The following is an 18,345-nucleotide window of genomic DNA, read 5'->3' on the forward strand; positions in this document are numbered from 1 at the left end:
GACGTTCATTTTTGTACCGATGCAATGATACAAACATACTGTCACTTCAGATGCAATACTTCGTTTCCAATCGCCCAAATGTTATGAAATTTTGACAGTACATTAGTGAAGGATCTACCTTTTCGCCAATAGATGGCCTCAATAGAAATATCTATTTTTGAAAGGTCCTCGTTTCTTTGGAATGCACCTTAGTGAAAAAAGTCAATATTGAAAAAAAGTAAATCAAAAGTAAACAATATGAAATTAAATTCAGGTATATTCAGTTGATATCTTCAATTATAAAAGGAGTAACTTTGAAAATCATTTTATATTTCTGAACAAATAAAATTGAATTACAAATTTGGTGCCCCATGTTAACATAGAAAACAGCGTTATGTAAAAAATGTCAGTTTAGAAACTACCAATGTGGATTTTTAAAAAGCTATAAAAAAATTTTTCATTAAGACCAATCACTTATATTGTGGTTATATTTTCAGTTGGTTTAATTATGCACATAAAGTAGTAAGTTATAGTATTTTACTTGATAAAACATAAAGGATCGGATCATATAAATGAATTTAGTTTCACGAGAATAAAAAAAGTGTATTGTAATTCACACAGATACGTACAGGCCAATATGTTAGCAACTAAAAATCGAAAGTGTGTACACTTAAAAATCATTTAGAAATAAATAAATTTATTTTATATAAGTATTTTAATAAATATTTAATAGTTTTAAATATTCTTAATATGGTTTCCTATTATATATTTATATTTGACAATTTATTATTGTTCAGAATTGCAAATCATAGTGCCATATGTGACTTTCGTATTATTACGAACAATGTGTGTGAACTGAAAGTGTTAATCATTAAACATGTCCATTAATAACTGTTATTTCTTGACAAGTACCACTACAAATATAATGTACAATATACAACATTAAAACATATATTTTACTCAGCACAAATTTGCATTAGCAACATTTTTAACCAAATTTTATTCTTCAGAACATTTTGTCTTCCATTTTCACGATAATTAAAGTTTGTTGTCCAAAATCTATGTAATTATATACAATAGTACAAGCTATTTGGATCACTGCTAAAACTAAATTTTGTACTCTTTCATTTGTACATTTTTATACATACATATAAATGTAAAATTATTAGAATTCATTAGGTACGACTTTTTCATCAAGTAGGAAAAAATAACTTAATTAGTCTCGTTGGAGATACTGTTCCTATTCACATTTTTTTCTTATAAATTAATTAATACTTGGCAAATTTTAACTTGTAATAATAATTCCCAATATTTTCATAAATAAAAATTCAAAACACTACTCTACTCAGTTTCAGACACAATGGATGAAGTGGAATTACCTAGCAAGGCGCCATTTTTCCCTCAAAACCTACGAAATAAAAAGATACCTCATTAATCAACGCGGTTTTCCGCGCTTGAAGGATTCAACATCATTACAGCCGGAAGAATTACAACTCAGGTAAAAACTTGACCCAGAAACTGGATATCTCATGAAACTAAAATGAAGTAGCACAATGGGTGGCATCATTTCTACATTTCTGAAGAGCAGTACGTTAACGAATATGATGCCACTAATGTTGCCCCTGCACACACTGCATGTTTTACATTTATATGAATATTTTATGTGTTATGTATGAACGAAACAGTTTTGACCTTTCACAAATTTTGTAACAGTACTTACAGAAATGAAAAAAAAAATATCTTAACCACAGACTTTTAGGAACATGAATCAAAACTACATTTGTTTGGGAAAAATAATAAATTTATTTTTCAGTCAAGATTTATTTTAAGTCAAGTAAGTGAAATAATTTGTCATACAAAAAAAATGGTGAACTGTTTCACAATAGATTCCCTGAATAAAAATAATAGGGCTTCTTTTAAGATACAGGGAGTAAAAATTACAATTAATGATTTTATTACATAATATCTGTCGTTTTTTTGATATTAAGTTTAAGTAAGTTTTAAATTTTCACTACATTTTTCACAGACCTTGCCTTATGCCGATATATCTTTTTTGTAACTTTGATAAAAAGAAAATCGTTAGGTAGACAGAGTAGTCTCTAGTCACTGAGTCACCTCTTTTCTTTATGATCTAATGATCCTATTTTAAGATCAAATATTGCGTTCTTTTACTTTTTCTTTCTTCCAAATTTTGATTCAAGGCTTAATTTACAAAATATTGTATCTTTTATACCACATTTAGGGCTGAGTATTTAAAAACGTTTTAGTTATATGTTTCTGTAATTTACTTAATCAAATTTGAGGAATTTAAATAATTTAATGGTAAAATTTTCAGTTAGGGGAAAATGGAATACCTAAATGTTAGAGACTCTACTAGTACCATCTGTGCTCCGCAGGTAGAAGTTCATTTATTTTAACTCCAAACTCGCCCAGGAATATAGAGTTTTGATAGCATTAACTATTTGGTAGTTATATACCCGACCATTGTCTGTGCATATATAAATATATTTTGAATGTTTTTGCTAGAAATGCCGCGAAATATGAGAATAAGGTACCATCATCTCAACGCAAGTTGGACGACAATAGCAACAATTAGGTCTAAAACAATGGACTATTTAAAGGCATGCATATGATTTAATGTGCCTCGTGTTGCTCTGTTTCGACTTTGTAATACATATGTGTCTTCTGACGTGCTATGCTAAACAAAATTAAATAAAAAGCCTATTTTGACAGAACATTTAAAGAAGTGAACTAGTGAAATACTGCTTATCAATGTAGAAAAATGTAGAAAACAAGGTGAGACGCCCGTAATATTGGATTTCAGCTAGTTAGGATGAACAACATTCCAAATTCTTTTTCACTACTCAGAAATTGGGCTGGAAAAGAATGGCTGTATCATTTTAAAATGAGACATGAGGACGTACCGAGTCTGGAAAAACCTAATGAAACATCGTCCTCTCGCGCATTAGGATTTAAGAAAAAAAATGTTAGTCAGAGTCTTATTATATTTCTGTTAAGATATATTCCTCAACCAAATCAGATTATTAATGTCGAAAAAACTGGACTTAATATTCCAGATGCCCTGTTGTGTTATTTTTAAAAGGGAAACAGCAAATAAGTTTGCTTACATCTGCAGAATAAGGTTCCCTTGTGACTTGATATTGTGTATGAATGAAGGTGACAAATACGTGCCGCCGATTTCCATCATAAAAATGGCAACGATTTATTAAAGAAAAAATCTGCATCAGGAACCAATTTTGCTTTCCATCGATATGAGTGATTTGAAATATACTTATTTATGCGATGAATCAACCACTTTTAGAGCATGTAAGACCAAGTGCTGACGACCCAATACTTTTGATCTTGGACGACCATCATACGGAAGTCAGGAAAAGTCAAAATTTTGAAATCAGCTCCTAATAAGAACGAAGTGGAGTTGAGGCATATCCGCTACAGAAAAGAATAAGTTAAAAAGAAGTACTGGAGGCAAAACAAAGAAAAATATGATAGATGATTTTATACCTGCTACTGGTAAACAGTTTGTGACAACAGTAAAGTAAGTTTTAGTGGTGCTAGAGAAAGACCGATAAAAATAACAAACAACGAGGAGTCTTCTGATAAGTTGAAGATTCCCTACTCTTAATTGACTCATCTCATGACGAAGTATTCCCAAACTCTGAACGATGAAGCTGAATATAATTTCTGTTCGGGACATTTTATGTCTCAAGAGGAGAAATTTAGATACATTGTTTGAGATAAGAACTTTGGGTTCACGAATTGTGTGCTGATTTCAGTTGCTAGAAATGCTATCTTTTATTTTACGATATATTCCATATTACCTTACAATTTTGCCAGTAAAAAGAATTGCGCTATTATTTACTTTATAAGAAATATGTGTTCAGTTATTTTGATATTGGACTTTTATTTCTGAACCGTTTCCCCACATCCACTAGAATATTCTAAGTACTGCAGTCAAAGATAACGATACAAATAAAAGTGATATTCCATATTACCGTTCCTTACTAAGAATAAACACAACCAAGAGATTAAAACAAATGCAAATGTAAACTTTTAGGAACTAACAAAAATTAAATATCGCGGAAACTTAATTTATCTTAGGTATTTTCATCTACTTCAACATCTATTTACTAAATTAATTTGGAACGTAGCTTTAGAAAATTATAGTGCTAGATGTACAAAAATATTGCAATTAATACCCTTCAAAGACACCTTTGTCAAGAGTTGTCGCCTTCGAAAAATTGAGGATTTTAAAGAACGGGAAATACGTCGATGTGGTATATCTAAACAAATTACAATATCTCGTAAATCAAGCAATAAATAAAACTTTTTTGCAAGGGTAACAAAAATATAATAATATAATAAAGAAATTTGTAACAACATCTTTAAAAAGGACGTAGGCAGAAAAAAGTGGGAGGTCGATGAATTCTACGAATCCTCTTCCTCCGCCCGCGCTTGTAATTTTTTGAATAAAGTATACAAAAGATGTGTTGGTATAAGATATCCGTTTATGTAATATTTCATCTTAATATCTCAAAAACAAACAAATGAATGAATTAAATTGTTTTTGTATCTTGAAAAAGAAGCCCCTATACACTGAAAAAACAATTACTTTCTATTAAAGGAATCGGTTAGTTTACATTTATGCTAGTTACATTGAGATAAACCAGTTACATTCAATACAAGTCATTTGATTTGTTTGAATTAAAAAAAGAAACAGTTTGCAACAGATTTGTCTATAATTAACAAATTAGATTTAATATAACCATTTATGATTTTAGAATATTTGTTAGGCGAATTAAAAGAATAAATTTTTAATACAAATTTATATTCGTTTTTATTTAATAAATATTATTTTATATTAGTCTATCAAACGTTACAATAAACTTTAAAGGAAAATTATTCCAAATATATAATTTCTTAAATGTGAACGAGCTGGTTATAAAAGTTAAATTTTTATATAGTTTAAAACTATTATCAGTTCAATAGTAAAATATATTATTTAAAAATTATTCCAATCACGTGACCAAGTTGTGTTCTCCCCTGACAGTCGTATCTTCGCCATCATGGCGACTATGTATGCAAGCTGCCTGTAGTGTATTGTTTAGTTCAGTAGGCTAGTATGGACCTCGGTATGGACTACGAGTATATCAAAAGGTAGTGTTTCTTGTTGTTCTTAGATCATATTCATAATATAACATGTGCATATAGTTACAGAGTGCTGTGTGCTGTGTTCCGTTTACTCATCATTAAAATGGATGCAGAAATTGTGAAAGTTAGGGTCAAACAAGTAGTAATCGTCAAAAAGTCAGTTTTAAATAAGGACATAGTGTTGCTGTTGTAGTTTCATAAATTTATAATAAAACCCAATTTAACAATCCACCAATTATTTTAAATCATTAAACTGTCAACAACTATGACAAGTAGTTTTGATCGATATATGTATGTATATAATAAGTTCGGAAAATACAAATCTTAAAATTAATTTTTAGCAAAAATGAAATGTTCGAATAAAAGTATCGTATATACTCGCATGTGATTCTCTATTAGTAGATCTCAACACTGTGTACCATTTCAAAAATTATAAACTTAGATAAGTTATCTAATTATCAGTTTAATTAAATTTGAGAAAGTACATCATTTTGAGACTAATCAAGAAAGAAATACGTCCAATTTTAGCGAAAAAAACAATTCACTTTTTATAAACCATTCATTTATTAATATTAAAATAACCTAATTTCACTGAAAAACTGTTAGTTCACATTAAGCTAAGATATATTTCTAATAATCTTATGTCATCTACATCTTAAAATATGTAGATTAATAATAAAGAGGCGAAATGTGATATTACACTAAAAATAAATTAACATTCAAATAAGATTTATTACAAAACTATGAACTTATTATTAGTTACTTTTCACAATATATATGCTAGGCAATATCCAAAACTAGGATTAGTTCATGGCAAACGATATTTATTTAGTCCAAATAAATCCTTTTTTCAGTGTATCAATAAGTGCATACGGCAGGTTCCATTATGTTTTTACCCGAAGAATCTGTGCAATATACTTGTTTGTAAATATAAATATAGGCAGATAAATCATTTCTTTGACTACTGGCCTTATGTCATTTAGTGCATAACTTTTTCGTATGTACACTAATAACTTAAGTATAATTTGTCTTTCTTGTACAAAATTTATTTAAAAAATTTTTGTCTATCTGTTAAGAATTTTTATGATACGGTCTTTGAGAAAAATGGAAATATATTCAGCTTAAACGTAAATATATGACAAAGAATGACTTTTTATTTAAAATCACCTACATGATTCTGGTATATCCTGTACTATTTAAATAAGGAGTATTTTGATCCTAGAACTTTGTTAGTTGGACCATTTTTTGGAACCTTTTATATTTATTTTTAGTTTAGCTCTGTAGGTATTTACATTAAAAAGATGCTTTTATTACGCACATATTTGTCTAAATCATAATTTGATTCAAGTTAAAAATAATGGAAGAAGATTTTGAACAAAAGTCGTGAAAATGTATGTTAGTCATCAATTTCAATTCAATATTTTAGTCTATTTTCAAGAGAGAGAAATTTCTTAAATGTTGTTAGTAAATCTGTGCTGGTAATAATTTTGTTAGTGGTATTTACATTTTTTTTATTTATTTAATGCAAACATTAAGTTAGCTAGTCTGAGGATAATTGATTATTTAAGGAAATTATCCGCCCACCAAAAAATCAATACAGGCTGGAAAATATAAAAAGGAAACTTTTAGGGAAATAAGGTATTGATTTGGTTTCCAACTCGGCTATTTTCATATAAGCAGAAAACGTTGAAATATTCCTATGCCGTGACTTATATACCGCTCAGGTTCGACTTCCAAGCGACAGATGGCGCTCTTTGAAAATTTATCGATCTTAAATTTTAAAAATAGAACGTTTCTAATAATAATTTGCAACAATTTATAAAACTACACAACGTCCTACTTTAAATTTAAAAACTCTCAATTTCAATAACTTGCAAAGTCACCTTTTTAGAACCTTGATGATAGAAATAATTGAGGATGCCTACCTTTCGCTGGCTATGGAAGAGTTCCTGGACATAGACTTCGGGGACATCTCAAAATCGCTATCAGATCTGTACAAGAAGCTCTCCCTCCTCTGAGGAAGATTTTGCAATACCAGTCCAGCGGATGGGGATGCCGCGCCATCCAATGGACTTCTACCGGGACTAGCTCCATTTTCAACGTCGAAACTAAAAAAAAATAAAGACTATTTAAGTATATTTCTTAAGTTGCCTTTCAAAATCATAGATTTATCGTTTTATTAATATTCCGTATTCTCATGAAATTGCTCAGGAAGTATTTTATTTGTTATTTTAATAAAAATATAGGTTAATTTCATCACCTCACACTCAACACACTTTTTGAAAGTTCTTTGAAAGTTCCTCTTTAAAAATGACCAAATTATTTAGTTCTATTACTTAATCTAGTCTACCACCAGGTACTGAAAACAGAGCATGGAATTTAATTTTTTAAGTATCTATCACTTCTTTCAATTTACATGTCTTACTAAAACATTGCACAATATAAGATATTGGTTTCTGTCTATCTTAGAGGTTTTTTATAAATATTGATATTTTTAAAATATATCATTTGAAACATATTTTTAACTTCCTTATTTTTAGTTTTGGAGGGAAACAACAAACTTCAAGATTATTTTACAAAATTACGCGTATATCCAGTTCTTTCAATAACACATTTTACTTAATATCAAAAACTGTTCAGACATATTTATTATCAACAATGCAACAATTTAAAATAATAAATAAAATAAACAAATAAATATGTGTTCTTAATATCGTTATAGAATTTTGATTTCAAGGGTCTCCTAGCCTTCAGTCTTACGAATAATGTAATTCAAAAGCTACAGCTAAAATATTTCCGACGTCCAAAAATATTATTCTGTATACACACAAATTTTGAATTCGTTTGGTCATTCTTATATAGGCAGCCCCATTTTACCGAACAACAGGAAGAAAATCGTGTGGACGTTTGTCGGCAAGTCCTTGAACAATTCAATGGAGATAAAACATTCACTGAAACGATCCTAACGGGAGACGGAAGCTGGGTTTACGTCTACATCATTGAGACAAAATTTCATTCATCAGAGCGGATTTGCAAAAGATCTCCACGCCCCAAGAAAAACACATCAGTCGCGATCCAATGTCTAAGTGATACTCACTGTTTCTTTCGACTTTAATGGAATTGTGCATTTTGGATTCTGGCCTAAAGGTGAAACAGTGAACCTTGTACTATCAAGGCGTTTTACAATGGTTCTTGAAAAATATCGCATTTCATGGTTCTTGTACGATGACAATGCACCCCCTTTGTCAATTTTCAGTTTTGTGCCAATAATCAGTCGTTCCTCACCCTTCTTACTCGCCAGACCTGGCTCTGCGATTTTTTCTTATTTCCGAAATTAAAATCAGTGCTGAAAAGAGGTCGTATTCAGACTATTAATGACATCAAAGCAAATTCATCATAAGCTTTAAAGGCCATTTCAAATTATGCTATCCAGGACTGTTTCGCGAAATGGAAACACCGCTGTGAAAAAGGGGAGAGGATACAAGGACTAATAATGTATAAAATTAATAATAAAGTATAAAAAAATAAAGTTTGGTTATTTTCTGAACGGCCCTCATATAGTGGACAGTTGAAATTATATTCAGCTTGATCAATCTGCTTGAAAATAAACACACCATGTGCCTGAATATCATAAATACCCAATGTTCCTCCATTTTTAAAAGTAATTGCTGAATACGTTCTTTTAAATCTCCGTCTTTTGGTATAAATTTTCTTTACTCGCAGAAAATATATTATTATGTTTATCACGGTTTCAGTAAAAAGGTCGAATTTAGATCTAAGTACCTATTTTTAGATATGGTCCATTGCGTACCTACTCGTTAAAATTATGATATGTCGAGAGTTAACTAAATCTAATTGTGATTAAAGTATAATCAGTAATCATGTAAGCCTTTATAAATGAACAATAAAAGTGTCATTTGTATTTGAAGAACTGATTCGCTCAGGGTTAAAAATATTTAGGTATTTTGTTGTTAGTCTAATGATAATATATGTGCCATTAAGTGACAAATAGTAATTTATTTCTCTTGGCAGAAGATCATGCCATTTTTGATATACACAGTTTTAAATATTTTTTGAGTAAGTCATCCCCATAAATTATATTTTAACCGCTAAAATAACTAATAATACAGAAAATTAGAACAAAAGCTTTTTGTTTGTTTTACTTATATTTCCTTATTCATTCTTGTGATAAGATTTTAATAAATATTTGTATAGATTAAAATATTGTCTACCAACTACTTTCGAGGCCAATGACATTAATTTTTTCCATTGTTATTCCACAGCAGAAGTACAAATGAATATCTTTAAGTGCTGATTTATTATTAATTGAACTGACTGATTTTTAAATACATTTCTCGCTGATATGATTTCTGGAACCTGACGGAAAAATATTTTGTTTTGTATGTTCTTAAATTAAAATACTCATTCTCTCATCCGTTCTCTATAAAACTTTTTTTATACTTTATGTTTTCTATGGGATCAATTTTTGCGCAACCAACCTCTTTACATCTGATACAAGTATATTTTGGGACCTAATTGCTGCAATCTCAAGTATAATTTATCTACTTAATCTCTGAATTTATGTCAAATATAACATTTTATGAGACTCGATTATCAGGGCAGTAAAAAGTATGTATAATCAACGCTGCAGTGCGACGTTTGAAAAATCAACCAATGAGTTAAAAGGTAATAACAATAATAATAATAAACATGATATAGATCACTTTAATCTAAATAACGGTTCACAGCGAGGAAAATACGTTTTCGCCATAGTAAAAATTAATTAACCATAAAAAAATGCTCTAGAAACCAGAAGGATTACGTTGCTGCCACAAAATGCCAATAGGAACCTACTAGCGGTTAAAAAGTTTTCCTAATCTTTAATTTACTGTTATAATGCTATCTCTAATTTTCTTCATAAATAGTTCTAGCAAACGCTTTTATTATAACTATTAGACTTAATGTAATAGAAGTAAATGTTTTTTTGCTTCCACTAAAGGACTTTTTAGGCACTAGTAAATGGTTTTCTTGTCACTACTAAATGCATATTTATTCTTTCCTTAGATGTGGATCTTCATATCTTTTCGTTACTTTTTGGCTTCGCAGAATATACAGGGTGTTTCCGAAATAAGGGCGTTCTTGGAAAAGGGTGATAGAGGGCACGAAAAAGAGCAACTGATGGTTTAAATGTTTCTATTTTCGAGAAAATTAATTGAGAGAATTAACCATAAATGTAAGTCGACCCTGTGCATCTTGTGCAGGTCAGAAAGATTCGAACTCGCTATATGAAGCGCTTTATAATTGGCTGACGTTCCACGTGATTTTCATATTCGGGCAAATATGATGATAGGTTAGTATGTCTTGTTGTTCCAGTATTACTTAGGCAGCGTATAAATTGTTTTCAGATCAAAAAGTAGCAAATATGGTGTATTTGAACTTTGTAAGTAGACGTAAAATGTTTTCAACCCTTAGTAAGTAGTTCTCAAATACTACTATAAGTTTAGTAAAAGCACACCCAAAAATTGTAACTGTAACGTGCTGCTATTGCTCTATCAAACGCCTAGCAAAATCATAAAGCAGAATAATTTCTATTCTACTAAATATATGACAGTTGGTATTAATAAAAAAATTCTCTTATTATTAAAATTGATATTATATATATTTTTTCATTGTTTCGTTTCATTTTACAATGTTTATCTATATATTTTCTTATTCTCCATCTTAGATTAATAAAAGTCAATTTACTATATTATAAATTACTATCATCAGAAAACTTTCGTCTATTAGTACATAGTTTCCATTCATATTTTGGCACATATGAGGATCAGAAAAAACACATTTTATACATTATATTCAGTACATCAGTATTTAGTAATATGCAATATAGTAATTCAATAAATAATATATTTTACGATTTTGTTTCTTTTTTTACTACTGAAGAAAAACATTACATCTTTATTTGCTGTATTATTTATGCTAATTACGAGGACGTTTTTCAGTTTTTTCTATTTTCTCCGGGGTTTTTCAGAAATAATCATTTTTTTAATTACCACTTTTCGAAGAGGAAAAAGGTTATTTTCTTTATCAAGACCATCTTTAAGCTGCCCTACACTTTGTGGAAGTTTGACAGTTCAATTAATGGCCACCCTGTATATTGTTCCAACACAATATGTTAATCATATCTCTTTTATCACTACAAAGACATCTATTAAGCCTTATATCAATGTAACCCTAAAAAAAGCAATCTATCCGAAAAATCTTGAATTGATTTTATCTCCATCTGTTTGACATTCAATTGTTTATTTCACCGAGTCTAAAAGCAGCATGGAACGTGCGCATATTTTTCTTTCTAATTTTTATAACATGTCAAAATATGAATAAAAGCTTTACACTTTTCTTTTATTTCAAATTTTTGAGGAATTATGCCCGAAGAAGTCGTTTTGCCATCGACCTAACATTAGGGACATTTAAATAAATGAGATTATTTGAAAATTATTCTTAAGGTACTTTTTTCAGATTTAAATAGATTAATTATAATTAAATTTATAGATATAATTCGATGACTTACATTGTCTGACGATAAATTAACAAAAGATTAACTTGAAAATTCGTTCCAACAGTAAGTCTAATCAAATTTTATGTGGTTTGACAGAATGAGATAAATTTATCTCAAAAACCGCAGATAGTTACATATTAATTATTTTACTTAGAAAATTTTACTTGAACATATTTTTACCTTAATAAGAAAATTAAATTTGGAAAAATTTTTCGAAAAATTGTAAATTAATAAGTATATGCTGGCTTTTTTAAAACTATTAGGTATTTAATATGTTCTGCCTGGAAATATAATTTGCATTGCTGATTTAATCAATAAATGGATTTATCTGTTAACACAAATTATTTCAATTACTTGAAACATAAGCAAGCACAAGTTTGCATGACTTGTAATTTTTAAACAATGACTAACAATATACCAGTAAATAAAATATTTTGCATTACAAAACAACAACGAAATCATTCCCATTTTAACATATGAGTGAGTCTTCAAAACTGTATGCAGGTTTTTTCTTTAGACAAATTGCTCTATTAAATTTTTAGCAGGAAAATTACAAATTTTGATATCGACTGATATTTTACTTTTTTGATATTTTTTGTTAATCATGTGGTTGGTGTAAATATCAGGTTTTGAGAAACTGTTTGCGTAGCCGCCATATTGGATTTATATCGGATTTTATGCTGAATAGGAAAAGCACCTTCCAAGCCTTTCAACAGTATATTACAAAAACAAAAAATAATAATAACGTGCTGAAAGTGAAAATATTTGGAAAAAGTTGATGTGACAAAGCTTTTAGAAATTTAAAAAAATTCGAGAAAATAACAAAAATACCACTTTTTTAAAAAACACCTCCAAAGCCTAATGTCGGTGTCATTAAGTTGGTCTAAAACTTTCCGCATTTAACCGATATTCTAAGGTGTCTATGGTCTATTAATGGTGTGAATAGGAAAAACTTTTCTATTTTTCATTTTATCGAAAAAAGTTACTCTTGATAAAAAATTTAAGTCTTAAAGTAAGGTTGGGATAGAAAAATTTTACATTTCTTGTACGGGATCCTCAAAAAATTGAAAATACTTTAAATCGTACAAGAGTAATTATGAAGATGTGGAAATAAGTTACTAGAAAAAGTTGTTCAAAAGTAAAAGGCAGTCTCTAATACTAATTTTCCAAAAAATCGGCCTAATTTTATTTATTTGTAATCATTAAATTTATTTTATTTATACAAATTAAATTATTCCAAATTAACAATTCGATCTTGTTCTAGTAGGCGTTGATAGTGACAAGTTGATTTGACAATTCGCTGTTATAATTTATTACCCCAAATTATTATCATTAAGAAGAGCTCAAAATCTACAATTTGTTAAAAAGTCGCAAATTCAGAAGATATTAAAACAAAATAAGATATATTCATACAAGCCTGTTTTTAATTATTTTTTGGAATTCGGTGATGAAGCAAAACGTTATTTTTGTTTGTGGGCTAGCAGTATGGAAAGAGGATTTTATAAAAAACTCATATTTTATGATGAATCAACTTTTTCAACCAATGTTGTTGTGGCTTCGCAACATATACGACATTGGAGCGAGTCTAATCCGCATTTTCGGATATTTTTCTAAAGTAAATGTGTGGTGCGCCATTTCTTATTACGGAATAATAGGGCCATACTTCTTTAACACCTCTTATAATGTGAATAGTTATTTAGATATGTTAAGAAATTTTCTTGACGGTGGATTAGAAAACCTTCCGTTAGAATACCGTCGTTCATTTTATTTTGAACAAGATGGATGCTCAGCACATTATGCGGCAAGTGTAAGACAATGGTTAGACCATATATTTCCAGACCAGAGGATTGGGAGGCAAGGACCAGTTCAGTGGCCTCTTAGGAGTCCAGATTTGACAATAATGGAATTTTTCCTAAGGGGTTGATTGAAACAAATTGTTTATCGCAGACCTCTAATAGATTCCAATACTGATCAATAAAGGTTGCGATTAGAGATGCCATTGCTTCGATATTTTTAGATGAGGTTAAAAGAAGTTTTGATGAATTACTTGTACGTTTAAATTAATAAACTTTTAAAATTTGTGAATTGTTAATTTTTAATAATTTACTTTGTATAGAATAAATTTAATGATTACAAATAAATAAAAGTAGACCGATTTTTTCAAAAATTGGTATCAGAGAGAGAGTTTCACTTTTGAACAACTTTTTCTAGTAAATTATTTCCACATCTTTACAAATAAGTGCACTTTACTCTTGTACCATTTAAAGTTTTTTCAGTTTTTTTAACACCCCGTACAAGAAATGTTAAATTTTTCTATTCCAATCTTACTTTAAGAACCCGCAAAATTGTTTATCAAGAGTAACTTCTTTCGATAAAATGAAAAATAAAGAAGTTTTTCCTATTCAACAGATAAAAAGAAAAACAAATTTAATTCCTGACACATTTAAAACCAATAAAGTGTCACCGAGGATTGAAAAAATTAACAGTTTACTGGCTCACAATAATATGATCAACTTGATTAGTTTTGATTATATATTGGTTGATAAGAGTTTAACATCGATTATAAAACTAAATCCAGTGTTAAGTTCAGACAGCTATGCTAATTTGAATAAAATTTGATTACCGTTACTGAATAAAGTAAAATCGATTAACATAAATTTAGTAACATAAACATAATATAATCGCATGTAGGTACCTATTTGTGTAGAGGCATGTGAGCATAAATATTTTTTTTTAATATTTTTTTGAGACACAGGTAAAATAAATGTAAATAGAAGTTTTTTACTAAATAATTAGTGGCAAACGCATCGTGATAACACGCACTATAATTACGAGGCACCATAAGACCTTGGCATTATAATTAGGTACAAAAATATTTTCTATACACCGGCAATGCTTGAACTGCTATAAATTTGTAATAAAGGAAAATTTAAAAACATAATAAAGCAGTACCTACAGGTAAAATAAGTTAAATAGTAGCTGGTAAAATGCACTGTCAGGATAAGTACCTATTATACGTCAAAATGAAATCCGAGTTCCTCCTGGGAAGCCTAGGACTTCTTGGAATTCGCATAGGATTCCTCGATCTGGGCCTGATCGTAAGGTATTGTCCGGGAGAAGTACTTTCGACGATCATTATAGAAAACAGCACAAAAAACCGCACTCATACCACATTTACCGAAGTAACTGACTACATTAAATGTAAATAAATAACTTATTTAGATAAGATAAACCTAATCTTTACTTGATTGTAATATAGATTAAATTATACAGTTAACTATAAATTATAAATTATTATTAGTGACTTTTTTTATCTAACAGAAACGGTTTACGAGCCGCGCTCGAGTTTTGCAAGGATGTTTGACGTTGAACCTACAACAACTAACAAATTTGCGTTCTTTACTCAACCCAGTCCGTCTTTATCTACAGCGGCAAACGCAGAACACACCTAAAATTTATAACCATCTCTTCCGGTGTAGTTCAAAACCAATTCAGTCGAAACTCGAGATAGACTACTCCTGAGAATAAATATTTTCACAACCCTCTCTTAATAAAACAAAACGTTTCAAAATTAACACAATGACAGTTCATGTAAATAGTCAAAAATTGTACATAGGCCTACTCAATTATTCAACAAGGTTGCGACTTGCGAAAATAACACTATTTTTTATTATCATTTGAAGAAGGAAATACCTATGTTACATGTGCGAATTAGATTAGATATAATTATATGCCAAATAAAACTAATGTTATTTGTTATCAGGATCTTGTAATTTAGTTTGCATTGCCTTTATCAGTTACTTCATATAAATTATGTAAAAATCCTAGATATAGGAATATCCATAGAAGTTTTAAAATTTAAATGGTAGGTACTTATGTTAGAACATTTCAAGTCAATGCGCTATACTTCTAAGTAGATATCTATAATAATAAATATATATAGGATGATTCAAAACTTATCCAAAAAAAATGGGAATAGATGCGAAATGAGAAATAGAGTCAATATCGTAAAAATTTGTTTGTAAAATCCTTACATTTTCCGAGAAAAAAATTGTTGGAGTTGTAGTACATTAAACGAGTACATAGCTGGACAACTGTAGCCTCTTGCGTCATTCGCAATACGCGTGGAAAACTACGTAGCCTCAGCGACTCCGAATACTGAAATCCGATTTTACAATCGTTGTTGCGATAGTGTTTACCTGTTATCTGTGGTGTTTACAATAGTTTTTTAGTAGTTAGTGTCAAAAATGGCTTGCGTGTATAGCAACCCGGAGTTAATGGATATTCTTTTTAATTTATGGTGAAGCAAAACAACATTTGTGTTAGTTCGTAGAAACTGAGTAAGACGGGCCCGAATGTGTTTACATGTCGATGGATAAAATTTTGAACAGTTGTTGTAACATCAGGTATGTCAAATCATCACACTTTACGGCCATGCCACTCACATTGTGTGAGGTCAGGTTTTACAGTGGACCAGTTTCCAGTGCCGTGCAAAAGTGTATTTTTAAATCATTTTCGAACTGCCCTTTTTAATTTTTTCTTTACAAAAAAAAAGAAGAGCTTTTGAGACAAATGACCTTCACCGTACTAAAGACAATAATTCGTCTTATCGTCAGTAATAATTTGGAATTTTTTATCAATTAAGAAAATTACGACGAGTAAAAGTGAGAGGTATCAATTTTGTAGGCAGAAAACAGTAATTTTTTCAACATTTTCATTAATAACTAAAAAATGGGATAACGAAACTAATTGAAATTTTAGCACCCAATAGAGAAAGTGAGTGAGGCTATATATGGTCCAAATTACAAATTTATTTGCAACTACGTTTTCTTAATATCGGTTTCCAAACTCAAGGGTCTATTTCATTTATTTCGATATTTTTAAAATTGGATAAGTACTATAAGTTATTATTTCTCGTTATATTAAGAGTTGCTATATTTTTAAATTAAAAGAAAATTCAGACAACTGAATAAATTTAAAATATCTTCAAAATTATTTAGTTTCACAAAAAACTACATGAATTGTTGTTAAAAGATACTATTTTAAATAATTTTTTAAGTAACGCTTTATTTAAAATAGTATCTTTAAATATTTCTATCTTAAAAGCCAGTTTAAATAATTGGTTCATTAGGACTTTTTTATGTAAAATGAACCTCCTAAAGTATGACATGGACTTAGAAAACACCTTGTACGGTTTGTTCAGTTCCAATGCAGAAATATAAATTACTTAATTTGTATACGAAATAAAGAATAACGCAAAACTGTTTCCATGTATTTCATTTTATATTATTTCTGCCCTTGGTGTATGTACAATGTTTTCTGGATCATCGTGTATTCATAGCTTAGCCAACAAATTCAACTTAATTCTCAAATTACGTATACATGTTTCAACATATTGCGCTTTGTATTTATAAACTTTTTTACGTCTTTGCTTATAAGCTGGATTTAATTTCTGTTCCGGCAATGTGAACTGTGAATTAATTTTAACTATTAAATTATCCCGTTTATTTGGTTGGAACTGCAAAAGGCAAAGCAATTACATAAATCATATAATTATAAACTGTTCTATTGTTAAAATACATGACCTCGTTAATTAAATACTCTACTGATTTCGTTAAGTACATAGGTTATGGTCAAGGTTAATTTATACCTAACAGCAAGGTTGTGCAATGTAGTCGAAATCAGACTGTAATTTTCCGAGTTTTATGTTACGTAACGTTTTATTTCAATTTTTTTATTCTTGCGTGTTTGTGTCGCAAAACAATACAAATGTAAAATTACAAAATTGTTATAAAATTAATATACCTAGATTTAACTGATGGCGATTTTTACTTCATTTATTTAATAAATAAGTATATCGTCTCCATAAATTGTTGAATATAACATACGATTACATCGATATGTATATGATTTCATGGCAGGTAGAGATCGACCGAATGTGATTTGTGAAGCCGTAGCCGAACTTCGGTTTATGGGTCACCTTCGGCCGAAGCCGATGCCGAAGCTGAAGGTATTTTTATTAACTTGAAAATTTTAATTAATAACAAAAATATGATAAGATAACATAAAAGTAGGTCAAAAATAAATGCATAATGTTTTGGAAATATATGGTGTTAATTAAGTATGTACAATAAATTCAACAGACGATTATTTGAGTGATTTTAATACAAAAAGTTCATATAAACATTGGTCCGCAGATGCTTCGTTTTCAAGATACAGGGTGTTAATCTTTTATTAAAAAATGCTATTTCGTAAATATTTTAAACACCCAATTTTGTTATAATTTGGCAATGTTATTTGTAGTGTTAAGGGGCTAATTTAACCCTAATTTGATTAGATTTGTTATGTCCAGCGGCGGGCGCCCCGAACGGTACCTTCGGCTTCGGCGAAAAGTTTGGCTTAATTTTAGCCGAAGCCGATTCTTAGCCGAAGGTTTAAATAATGGCCGAATATGGCCGAAGCCGATTAATCGGTCGGTCTCTAATGGCAGGAGCCACAGCCTCCTACAATTACAGGAGGCTGTGCAGGAGCCTATCTCTTATAGCAAGTGAGATACGGCTAAAAGTCAGTAAGGAATTAATTGCTGTATAGACAATCATACCTTTGTCTATACTAAAACTAAGTTTATAAAATCAAACCAT

The 18,345-nt window shown here is 29.6% G+C and overlaps 1 protein-coding gene across 2 annotated transcripts in view; it reads right to left on the reverse strand.

Moving 5' to 3' along the window:
- Nucleotides 1–14,980, reverse strand: part of LOC108910797 (cAMP-specific 3',5'-cyclic phosphodiesterase, isoforms N/G) — a 311,572-nt gene extending 296,592 nt beyond the window's left edge. The window contains exons 1-2 of one of the 2 annotated variants that reach the window (XM_018715522.2): nt 14,713–14,980; nt 7,074–7,256 (exon numbers count right to left, since the gene is read on the reverse strand). In XM_018715522.2, the coding sequence (XP_018571038.1) occupies nt 7,074–7,256; nt 14,713–14,840 (311 nt within the window). In that variant the 5' untranslated portion in view covers nt 14,841–14,980. The remainder of the gene's footprint in view (nt 1–7,073; nt 7,257–14,712) is intronic. The other variant, XM_018715523.1, reaches the window with a different exon arrangement.
- Between the last annotated feature and the right edge of the window lie 3,365 nt (nt 14,981–18,345).

Source organism: Anoplophora glabripennis, unplaced genomic scaffold (genome assembly GCF_000390285.2).
Source record: "Anoplophora glabripennis isolate ALB-LARVAE unplaced genomic scaffold, Agla_2.0 scaffold380, whole genome shotgun sequence".
NCBI classification, from domain to species: domain Eukaryota; kingdom Metazoa; phylum Arthropoda; class Insecta; order Coleoptera; family Cerambycidae; genus Anoplophora; species Anoplophora glabripennis.